Source organism: Mustela nigripes, chromosome 1 (assembly GCF_022355385.1).
Source record: "Mustela nigripes isolate SB6536 chromosome 1, MUSNIG.SB6536, whole genome shotgun sequence".
Taxonomy (NCBI): Eukaryota; Metazoa; Chordata; class Mammalia; order Carnivora; family Mustelidae; genus Mustela; species Mustela nigripes.
Window position 1 is genome coordinate 144,173,719 of NC_081557.1, and position 12,265 is coordinate 144,185,983.

Here is a 12,265-nt window from a genome sequence, read left to right on the forward strand (position 1 = left end):
ATTATTAAATTATTTAAAAATAAGCCAATAATAATTTGTCAAGGTCATTCATGAAAAGAATTAGGAAAGATTTTGAAGAGGAAATTTAATGTTCAAAAATTTTCATTCTAAAGTCCTCTGGGATCCAATATTCATGTTTGTACCTACTTTAGACAGTTTTGTTCTAAAGAAATTTTGGTAATGAGCAGAGTACTACTTTATTAAATTTTTTGAGGATGTGAAAATATTTAGTGTTTTCCTAAAATCTGCTATTTTGTTAACTATATACAATAGGTGGTGTGTACACATATAACAAAATCGAATTTATTATTTTCAAAAATATCTGAGTTTCTGTAATACATTGCTTTTGTAGAAGAACAATTAGAATATCTTTACATCCTCAAAGGTTCTTAAACAAGACCATGGTGGCCAGGCACACTGAAGGCCTCAAGGTTTATGAGACTTTGAAAACTTTTCAAAACAGTACAGAAGGGAAAGATTAGAAAAAAAGCAATGAAGTTCTAAGAGAAAAGTATTCCTTTATTCTCTGACAACCAGAAAGCATTCAATAAACACTGAGTGAATGAAGAGAGTAAGGAAGGAAGGAAGGAATGGAGGAAGGAGGGAGGGAAGAGAGGAGAAAGGGAGGGGGGAGGAGGGAGGGAAGGAAAAAAAGAAGGAAGAGAGGGAGGAGAGAAGGAAGGAAAGAAGGAAAGAGGGAGGAAGGGTAGGAGGGAAGGGAGGGAATTGGGGGAGGGAGGAGGGAGGGAGAGAAGAATTCTTGAAGCCATCACTAGTCTCAATCGTTGAACACACCAGATGATAGTCGTCTTTTTTTTTTTTCCTGGTTTTATGGTTCATATTTTCTCATATTAAAGGTTCATGTTTTTAACAGCTTTCAGGAAAAAATAAAAATCTTAGTTCTATCTCTAGCTAAGAAGAAAGAGAAGGCGCAAAGGAAAGGAGGAGAGAGTCAGAGAGGAAAAAAGTTAGAAACCTGTCTTTATTTCCTCAGGTACCCATGGAAACAAATGGGAACAGGTACTTTCTTTATCCCACTGTGACTGCAAAAGGAAAGGATGTGGGAGCTGGTGCCCTGCACAGCAGTAGCAGTCATTTTACCCAGTTGACAATATAATGACTTCACTTCATTTGCATAACCTTAACCCATTTGGTGAACAGAGCTAGATCCGTAAATCAATGTCAACCTAGACATTTCCAAATAAGTTCCTTTATCTCAAGAATAAGACTATATTAGTAAACGAATTTCTCTTCTACCTAGCAATTATATTACTACATTATAAAATTCCACTTTCTTAATATATACATTTAACTCTATGAGATTTTTAAACTAGGTAAAACAATAAGCTACTTTATGAAAATTGACTGATGATGATACATGTTTTAATAATGGAGTTAAAGACCAGAATTCCTTAGATTTCTGGAGAAAATGAGAGGAAGTCATTTTGGTTTTGTCTGTCAACACATTTGATGCTTCTGCTTCCACTTCATATAGTAAAGAATCATGGACTTCCCTGACTGAAAAAGCAAGCAAACAAAGGCTAAGCATAGGAGAAAAACCTTGAGAAGGGTTAAAATGATCAAAACTCATCTTGACAATTTTGAGATCAGAGATTTCCATTCATTTCTTGACTACTGACTTCATGGTTGTAGTTTACATGAGCGTAAAGAGTTAAACTAATTTCAAGTTCTCCTCCTGCCCTTGGCAAAACAAAAAGAAATGAAGAAGACTATGAACACTCCAGTTCATTTTACAAGCTCTAGATTGTGAAATTCCTAAGGGAATGAAGAAACTGAGTCACAAATGTGAAGTAATTTACTCAGTTAATGACTCGATGTCAACTCCAGAAAATTCTATCCAATGTGTCTCCTTTGTACAACAATGTCTCATTAGTTCTCTTTAGCAATCAGTAAGATTACTTACAACATGGGAGTGGCATGTGCGAAACTTAAAAAGGCATTCAATTGCTCACCACAATTTGTTTTAGTGTCTTAGGATAGTAACCCATGGAAGAGTAATTTTGGGATCCGTAGATATGCACTTTTATTTCAGATTCGTTTTCTGAGAAAAATTAAAAATATCCGTACAAAATGAAGATTTCATTTGCCCCAAATCTCAGAAGTGTTGTCAAACAAATTAAATCGTGTGTGTGTGTGTGTGTGTGTGTCTGTGTCTGTGTGTGTGTGTGTTTGATGAAATTCAGGTGCCATGGATGTATTCATTCTGTGGAAATTCAAGGAGTTATATATGTGCTAATAAATATATACCCTCTGTCTGAATAACTTATTTCAATACAATTTATATTAAAAATAAATCTATTCAAAAATATTGAGATGGAAGACCTAAAACCAGTCACCTAATCTAAACCAAAAATAAGCTTTATTCTTTACAAAGCTCCAGCACAGTCATACAACATCTCTTAGAATCAAGAATATTCATTTTGTTCAGTGGACATATCTGTTACTTTCTCAGTCAGACCCTCTCGCAGTTTTCACGAATGAGTGCACTTCTCAAACGTGGAACATTTTCAAAAGTGTACCTGTTGATTACTTTCACAGTGTTTTAGGAATCTACATACTCCTAACAATCAGTCTTGCCTTAATTTCATTACTTTTCAAAGCATTTTCACACTAGTATACAATTACATACAGTTAGATACTTAGCACAGGCATGGGTGAAACTCATAATTCAGGGAAAAAATAGAAATTTGATATCAAATCAAATAAATAACCTAAATCTGGTCGGTTAATAGGTCAAGTATAAAAATCCTCAATAATGAAACTACAGCGGCTTCTTTCTATGTATGTATGTACTGAAATTTCTTAATATTCTTCTACGGATTTTTTTTTTTTTTTAAGCTGCAAATCCACTTTAGGTCTCGCTCTCTCAATTTCTCCCTGCACGCTCATAGCTTCAGTTTCTTCTCTCCTTTGGTATCAACATTTGAAGGAAACATGTGGCACTGAAGCCTTTCTAAATAGGTTCTTTATAAAAAATTGGATTCTAGACATCTAACACAACCATAATAATGCCCCTGTTCTACAAATGAACGCAAATTATTCCATTTCTTCATCCAAGCGGTGGTAGTTTCAAAGTAAGTTGATGTTGTTCCTGATATCATACTCGAGCTAACCTATCGAATATATGATTAAGGGTCAGTATGGGGAATTGAGATGACAACCAGTTTGCCTAATGTGGGAACACCGCAGTTGGGCTTTTTCTGTGGTAATTTTCCGCTCGCTCCTCTACACTGTGGCCAAAGTGGAAGGTGAGCCATCTGCGACCCACCCCCCGAAACTGTTAACTATTTAATAAAAAACTGCGAACATTAAGGAAGGAATGAATCTCCCAACCCGGTCGGCAGGAAATGATGGCAGCTGCTGAGAAGAGGGCAGGAAGGTACGGTGGAGGCGGCTGCACTGCCCACGGCCGTCGCAGGGGCGGGAGCAGCGGGACAGGAGACCGCGAGCCTCTCCACTGAACCTTTTAGAGACTTAATGGCTTGGATTCTGTTACTTTGCATGAAGCCTCGACAGAGCTTCATCGCGTGTCCTGGAAGCCTGAGCGGAGTGGTAGGAATAACACGGATAATGCAAACACTAAAATGGCTGATCGGCGACTTCTTCAGATTTCCAAACTCGGCCGGATCCAGCTGCTTTCGGGTCTTTCTCCTCTCACTGCCTTTGCTGGACCCTGCTACCTGAGAACCACGCGCACCTGGCCGACGAGCTCATCGCGGCGCCCACCGCAGAATGACCCCCTTCAACTTAGGCTGAGGCTCCGCGGAGCACCGAGAAATTGACAGCGCTCCCCCTCCACCCCTACCGGACCCGGCCGGCAGTGGGCCTGCGTCAGCGTCGCTTCCAGCCGCGCCTCGCCGCGCCCCTCGGGTGGGCGTTATGTAACAACCCCGAACCCAACTCCGGAACCATTTTAACTTGTCCCGTCGAAGCGGGTAATATAGGGCTCGCGGGGCCCATACGATGAACACGAGCTGGGCCTGTGGATTTAAATCCGAGGTCTAGAGAGGAGTGCAGCTGCCGGGGTGGCGGTTGGGCTCTGGCAGTCCCCCATGGGATCTACCCAGCAGCCCGACTGTGCGCCCAGAGGAATAACCGTGCTCTCTATGGTCAAGGTACCACCAGCCGCGCAAGCCGGGGGGCGTGGAGGGGGGGCGGGCAAAGAGGGCTTCTCTTGAAGCACTCAAGATAAGCTAAAATCCCCAGAACCTAAGGAAGCCCCCTCCAGTTCCAGTCCCCACCCCACTTCCCTAGTGCGCACACTCTTCAATGCCTTTTACTCCCTCTTCACCCAACAACCCCCGCCAGCGGGGGTCCCCGAGATTGCAGCCACTTTCTCCTTACGCCGTCACACGCACGCGCGTGTGGAGTCACTCACACCCACACACTGACACACAGAAGCACACACACACCACTCCACACTCGCGGGCGCTCCTCGTGCGGCATCCAAAAGACATGAATATTCATTACTTACATGCATTAGTGACTGCGAAGCTGTTTGCTACCTCCAAATTGTCGATGTGGGGAGTCAGTCTGAACTCCGAAGTGGAAAACTGAACCATCCCTACCCGAAATGCACTGTATTCCTGATCGGCGCCCCTGGGAAATAGCCCCCCTGCAAAGAACAAACACCAAGCAGAACAGTGTCAGTGCCAGGGAAGGAAAGGAGGGGAGCCCGCTAGAGCCCAACAGCCCGGGAGTCTCTTATTCTCGCTAATAGGCCGAATAAACACATCAAGGGACTCGGGCAGCGGGGAGCTGATCTCCTAATGGTAGCTAAGGGGTCAAGACACAGATGAGAGTCTGAGGGCAAGGTAGGTGGCCAGAAACGTTAGCCTTCCCTGGTAACCACAAGCTTTGCATTCCTACCCCCTAGAGGATCTGAACAAACAGGAAAATGTTAAGGCAGAATTAATAAAATTTGGGGATCAGAAATGAGAACACCTTTTCCTCTATTGTACCAAAACCATAGGCTTTTCCCTTTGCTTCATGCTAAGAAAAACATGTATATTCTAGGCAGTTTAAATCTGGAATGCAGTCAAGGTATGACATAAGTCTACATGACATGAATTAATTTGTCCACTGTGAACAAAGATTACCACCAAATTATACACATTCAAAAGCAGAGCACAAAGGGTACCTACCTATCTGTATGCTGTTAGAAGAGACACCAAAAATCAGTCCCCATAAAACAGGAGAAAGGAGGACAGATATATGCATAATCTTTTGCATTTCCAAGAAAAGTAGAGCATCCACAAAATACCCCTTTTTTTTTTCCTTTTCCTCCTCTTTCTTCCTTGGCGGTTTTCCTCAGCAAATTAGATCCTCTGCATTTTGAGACAGCAATTTAGCACCAAGCTGCTAAAAACCTGAAGTGAAGGCAGAAGAATTCCTATTTCCCAGGTTCTGCTGGTGGCTGTTGATGCCCTGCGCCCTGTCCCTGCTCCCGAAGTCCGGAGGACTGGCTGGATGCAGTTTTCAGCGGAGCTGCCGCTGTGGTTCCAGTGTCTTGGAATATTCAGCACCCTCCCATGCACTCACACACACTCACCCTCTCTCGCGCTCTCTTCTCCCTCTCCCCTCTGTCTCACACACGCGCGCGCCCGCGCGCGCGCACACACACACACACACACACACACACACACACATACACACACACGCAAGTCACAGAAGAGCAGGCAGTCCCGGGCGCGCGTGCGCGACTCGCGGCAGGCTGCTGGTGCGCGCGTCCAACCCCTCCCCCGCACCCCGCACCCCGCACTGGCCCGGCAGCGTCGCGAGCGCGGCGCTGAAGAAGCGCAGCTCAGAGCTGGGCAGCCGCTACCACTGGGATACACCTCGGGTCTCGCGAGCTGTCGCGCCCACCGAGCTCTGTGCCTTTTCAGCACCGAGGACAGCGCCACCCCCCACCCCCACCCCCACCCCCCCAGCCTCGTGCTACCTTTGTGCCGCCGCCGCAGCTGCCGCGGGGATGCTCCAGCCCGGACCAAACGCAGCAAAGCTGATTTCCGGCTGCTGTGCAGAAGCCGAATTCTTAATTGTTGCCGGTGAAGCATTTTCTCACCAGGCCGTGCTGTTTTACATTCAATTTTTTTTTCATTTTTTCATTCATTAATTTTTATTTTCATTTTCTCTTGCCTGTGAAAACTCACCTAGCAATGTAGAAAAGCTATCATCCACCTCACCTGACCCAGCCAAAAAGCAAACAAGAAAACAAAATACCCATCGAAGAAACTGTTCCAAAATCGTGAAGTTTTGCTAAATGTGATGTAGCCAGCATCCAGGGAAAAAACCCACATTCTTTCTTTAAAGGCTAGAGACACATGGGAGGAGATCAAGATTGAATCTTTGAAATACTTTGCATGGATGTTCCATCTTTATAGTGTGTTCTATTGGATGTTAATGCCAGCTTGCAGAGCCAGCCGAGCGCAGGTCTCACAGACTTCACTGCAGAGTCCCTCTTATAGTAAAGACAGGTAGACTTGACTCTTTAGAAGCCCTTTCTTTACTGAAAGCAGAAGACTCCGTATCAAGGAAAGGCTCCTAGGAGAAAGAAAAAGATGAAGTGAGTCTAGAAAGGGCGTTGAGATGCACAGTCTTTCCCAGGAACGTAGTGAGAAACTGGAAATCCCACCGGTTATGACCCTGAGTTTTGAGAAATCACAGCTCAAAGGAAGTAAGCTAAGTTTTCATCACTTTAAACCCATGAGCTTAAGATCACTGCGAAAGAAAGATGAGGTTAGGGATTAAAAGTTAGTGGGAAGGGAGTTGATGGGGAGGATCTAAGACTAGACTTCCCCCTACGGAATTTATGCACTTCTCACTGCTTGCCAAGCAGTTGCCTGGAAACCTGCTGTGGCAATTCCTTCTGCTGCCTCAGAAATTCTTAAGTTTTATGATTTTGGGGGGTTTAAACAAAGAAATAAAGAAAGGTTGAGTACAAGGGATTGTTTCCAGAAGGCAGTAGATTGGAGCCCACAATACTAAAGGATTAATTTGCTAATATTTCAGAATGCTAAGTGTTAATCTACCATGCTGCCTTGCTGTGCATTATCACACTAATATCATTCCAACAACCTCCTTGCTAACTGTTACCTCATACTTGCCCCTTAATCATTCCTGGGCTTGATTTCTCCATTTTAGAAATGAAAAAGATGGGCAAAGTGGCCTCTATGGCTCTCAAATCCTATAACTTTGTGATACCAAGTTATGGTCTTCCCCTGCTTTTGATTTTACATATTTATTCCTAAACCAGAAAGTGAAATATCCATAATCTAGTACTGAGTTTAGTAAAATACCTTAGAAAAAATACCTCTCAATTTTATCACCAAGAATTTATTTCAGATGAGATCGGGTGCATTCAGGGTGGTATGGCCGTAGACCAAGAATTTATTTCAGTCAGTTAAGAAATTCACTATATATAAAACAGACCCTGTGAATTAAATGTATGTAGCTTATTAAAAATTAAATAAGGATAAAAATAGTAAAAGAGATATAAATAAAAATATATCCAAATTTATAATATAAAGAAAAGTTAATCTTATCTAGTCAATCCTTAGTTGTGATGTAGGCACAAAAAATCATCTGATATTATTCCCTATTTGAAATATATGATGTATATATAAAGTATATATAAATGAATAAATAATTTCTCAGAGCAAAATAAAAAAATTCTTTTCCAGCTATTTTCTTTTTTCTTCCATCCATTTTTTTCCACAAGAACTCCAGTTTCATGCAAAGTAACTTGGAATGAAATGAGAGAGAAAGGAGCTTAAATGTGGAGAAACGATGTTTAAAGTGTAGATCAATGTAAATTGAATTTTTCTTTAAAAAATGTTTCAAAAACCATTTTCATACTAATCTATTTCAAATTCAAAGGCAAAGATGAACTCAAAATAACTGAATTACATTCTATAAAAGCAAATGATATAAAGTAAGAATTTGCTGAATCATAGATCATTTTCCCTAGCAAATACTATAAGAACTCAGGGCAAATGTTACTGTTTAATGACAAGTTATATTTCACATAGAAAACAGAAATAAAAATTTTAGTAGGTATTACTTGTAATTCAACTGTTATTCTATTAATGTGTTTCACAAGGCTGTTATGTATATACATTTCACAACATACCTGTTTACATTTCCTGAAATGTTAGTATCATTATATAATCATTCATAGAACTCCTTGTAATTTGCTATAATGTTTATACAGCTTATATTTTTAAGCATAGAATACTGTCAATATAAATGTAATCAATTTAAATTGCCTGAACTAAGTAGTTATGAAAATTAAAGAAAACTACTAGAATTTATTTTGAATACTTAGAAACTTCTCACTTCAAGAATATATCTCTAATTGATCAGTAATAAATCAATTTTAAAAATTTCAAAACTATTAGATCTATAGGTGACTAGAGTAGCCTTCCCTCAAGAAACAGAATTTGCTATTTTCTGCCCTCTGCTGTTCAATTTTGGTAATTATCCATAAGTATTGTTTCCTAAAGCAAGGTAAATTACATTAAAACATGGAAGAAATAAAAATACTACCCACCCTGTCATTTGTTTGCTTGGTTGGTTATTACTGCTGCTCCTTTATGCATGTGTTTAAATATAACTTTTAGCATTAAGACTTTCTCAAACAAATATTATATGTAAAAATTCAATTTCTGTTTCACTTAATATGTGTCTCAACACGCGAAACAATAATTTCCCTTTTAAATCTTCTTTAAAGTGCTTAAGGATCTTATATATCCTTTGCAAACTGCACAGTTTTAATTTTCATTCCGTAATAAAAAGCTCTGCATAAAGGAAAATCATTGTGTGTGAGGAAGGGTGTGATAATATTTAAATAACTGATAGAGCAAAATTTAGCTGATTTCATTATCAGAAGTGGATTATAGATCAGTGCCATACTTCCTAGTGACAAAGTCTCACCAACGTGAAGATCCTCGCCTTTGTTCCTGTTGATCTTCTGGAACTGTGAAAATGTAGGCCATCTGAAAAGCTTGGATGCAATGCAACAATAGAAAGGAGAAAGGGTCCATGCTTTTTCAGCAAAAGATAGCAAAAACTGCACTTTCTGCAGAAGGAACCCTGGTTCCAGACACGAGACCCCCACTGGCTGAGAACAAGCAAACATAAATAGACTATAAATAGAAGTTTCAATTCTTTAATTAAAATAAAGAATAACATCAATGTTAATAGTTTTTCCAGATTGAGACAACATTCTTTTCTTTTATGAAGCAAAATTTTAAATCTCAATAAGATCAACTACACGATCCAGCATATATGTCTAAAGTTAGTAAGTTAGGCTTTTGTCCCTTTTTTAAAAACGAATTTAGAATGTCTAAAAATGAAAAGAAGTAGTTTTCCTTTTAGGTTGTTTGTGAGCTTTGATTATATAGATTTTAATGAATTTTACCCTAATAGATAACAATCCTGTACCAGGAATATTTATTGAAAACAGTGTTTCAATTCATTCATTAATTTAATAAAGTCTGAGAAACCACTATATTCCAAATACTGTGGTTGACACTGGATAAAAAGATGACCCAACAGAAACTTTTCTCAGGAAATTCCCAGACTTTATTCAAGTAAGCAAATGATGAAGACAATGGGAGAAGGGCAGTAAGAAATGAAACAAGTAGGCATATGGTTAAGATAATATGGTGAGGCAAAGAGGAATCTATAATTCACATTTTATGTTGGAGCTTAGGGAAGAGGGAGTCACCAAATGCTAACATGTGAACTGAGTGAAGTAGAGATTATAGATAGGTGTGCAGTGGGGATGTAGTAAGGGGAATACTTTTTTTAAATTTTAATTTTCACCTTTATTGAGTTATAATTGACAAATAAAATTAAGATATTTAGCATGCACAGTGTGGTTACTTGATATATTTTTTCATTTCATTGTTAAAGGATTACTCCAACTAGTTAATTAACATATCTATCACTACACATATTTATCCTTTTTTTCTTTTGAGAACATTTAAGTTCCACTCTCTTAACATATTTCAATTATACACTACAGTGTTATCAACTATAGTCATCATCTTATACATTAATCCTCAGACCTTGCTTATCTTAAAATGGAATATTTGTATCCCTTTACCAACCTCTCCCTATATTCCCCACCTGCCAGTCCCAGGCAACTACTTTTCTACTCTGTTTCTATGACTATGAGTTTGACTTTTTTTTTTTTTTAAGATTCCACATATCAGTGATACCATACTGTATTTGTTTTTCTCTGTTTAGCTTATTCCAATTAACATAATGCCCTCCAGAGTCATTCATATAAAGGTTGAATAATATTATGTCATCATATATATAATACATATGATATATATATCTCATATATAGTACTTTTTTTTAATTCATTCATGCAATGACAGACACTTGGATTTCTTTCATACCTTGGCGAGTATGAATAATGCTGCAATGAACATGGAAGTACTGGTGTCTCTTCAAGATAATGGTTTCATTTCATCTGCATACTCACCCAAAGGTGGAATTGCCAGATCATATGGCAGCTCTATTTTTAATTTCTTGAGAAATCTTCATACTGTTTTCTGTAATAGTTGTATCAGTTTACATTCCCACCAACAGTATACAATGGTTCCCTTTTCTTCACTTCCTTGCCAACATTTGTTATCTCTTATCTTTTTAATACTAGCTGTAACAAAAAATGAGAGGTGATATCTCATCGTAGTTTTGGTTTACATTTCCCTGATGATCAGTGATATTGCGCACCTTTTCATGTATCAGTTGGCAAAGACCAGCATGTCTTCTTTGGAAAAATGTTTATTCAGAGCCTGTGCCCAGTTTTTAATCAGATTTTTGGTTTTTGCTATTGTGAAGAATAAGTTCTTTGTATGTTTTGGATATTAACCCATTATCAAATATATGATTTACAAATACCTACTCTCATTCCATAGGTTGCCTTTTCATTTTGTTGATGCTTTCCCTTTGCTGTGCAGATGCTTTTTAGTTTGATGTAGGCCTACTTATTTATTTTTGCTTTTGGTGTCAAAAAAAAAAATCATTTCCAAGACCAATGTCAAGGAACTTACCTCCTGTTTTCTTCTAGGAGTTTTATTTTTCAGGTCTTATTTTCATGTCTTTAATCCATTTTGAGTTCATTTTTGCGTATGGTGTAATATTGGGGTTCACTTTCATTCTTTTGCATGTGGCAATCTGGTTTTCCAAATACTGTTTATTGCAGAAAATATCCTTTCCCTATGGTATATTTTTGACTCCTTTGTCAAAAATTAATTAACCCAATATACATAGATTTATTTCTGGGTTCTCTATTCTATTCCATGTGTCTGGTCTTTTTTTTTTAATTTTTTATTTTTTATAAACATATATTTTTATCTCCAGGGGTACAGGTCTGTGAATCACCAGGTTTACACACTTCACAGCACTCACCAAAGCACATACCCTCCCCAATGTCCATAATACCACCCCCTTCTCCCAACCCCCCTCCCCCCAGCAACCCTCAGTTTATTTTGTGAGATTAAGAGTCACTTATGGTTTGTCTCCTCCATGTGTCTGGTCTTTTGTTCATTCGTTTGTTTTTGCTTTGTTTTCCCTATGTGTCTGTTTTTAATGTCAAATTCATATGTTTTATGCTTACTAGAGCTTTGTAATATAGTTTTAGATCAGGAAGTATGCTGCCTCTACCTAAGTTTTTTCTGAATATTGTTTTGATTACTCATGGTCTTTTCTGCTTTCATGTAAATTTTAGAATTTTTTTTCCTATTTCTGTGAACAACGCCATTGGAATTTTGATAGGGATTGCACTGAATCTATAGATCACTTTGGATAGTATGGACATTTTAATAATATTAATTCTTCCAATCCATGAGCACAAAATCATTTTCCATTTATTTTATATTCTTCAATTTCTTTCATCAGTTTTATAGTATTAAGTCTATGTTATTTTATTCTTTTTGATGCTGTTATAAAGTGGATTATTTTCTTAATTTCTCTTTTTGATAGTTCTTTGTTGATTATAGAAACATTATTTTTATATTGATTTTGAATCCTGCGACTTTACTGAAATTATTAGTTCTAACAGGTTTTTGGTGGGACTTAGTGTTTTCTATATATAATACTATGTCATGTGTAAAGAGAATCAATTGTACTTCTTCCTTTCCCATTTTGATTTCTTTTCTTTTTCTGTTTTTTTCTCCTTCCTTCCTTCTTTCCCTTCTTCACTCTCTCCCTCCCTCCCTCCTTTCTC

The 12,265-nt window shown here is 38.5% G+C and overlaps 1 protein-coding gene across 7 annotated transcripts in view; it reads right to left on the minus strand.

The window, feature by feature from the left end:
- Nucleotides 1-5,734, minus strand: part of GRIA2 (glutamate ionotropic receptor AMPA type subunit 2) — a 157,576-nt gene extending 151,842 nt beyond the window's left edge. For 4 of the 7 annotated variants that reach the window (XM_059374613.1, XM_059374642.1, XM_059374657.1 and 1 more), the window contains exons 1-2: nt 5,166-5,733; nt 4,496-4,636 (exon numbers count right to left, since the gene is read on the minus strand). In XM_059374613.1, coding sequence (XP_059230596.1) covers nt 4,496-4,636; nt 5,166-5,253 — 229 coding nt within the window. In that variant the 5' untranslated portion in view covers nt 5,254-5,733. Of the gene's footprint in view, nt 1-4,495; nt 4,637-5,165 lie in introns of all 7 variants that reach the window. The other 3 variants (XM_059374622.1, XM_059374664.1, XM_059374632.1) reach the window with 2 other exon arrangements.
- Between the last annotated feature and the right edge of the window lie 6,531 nt (nt 5,735-12,265).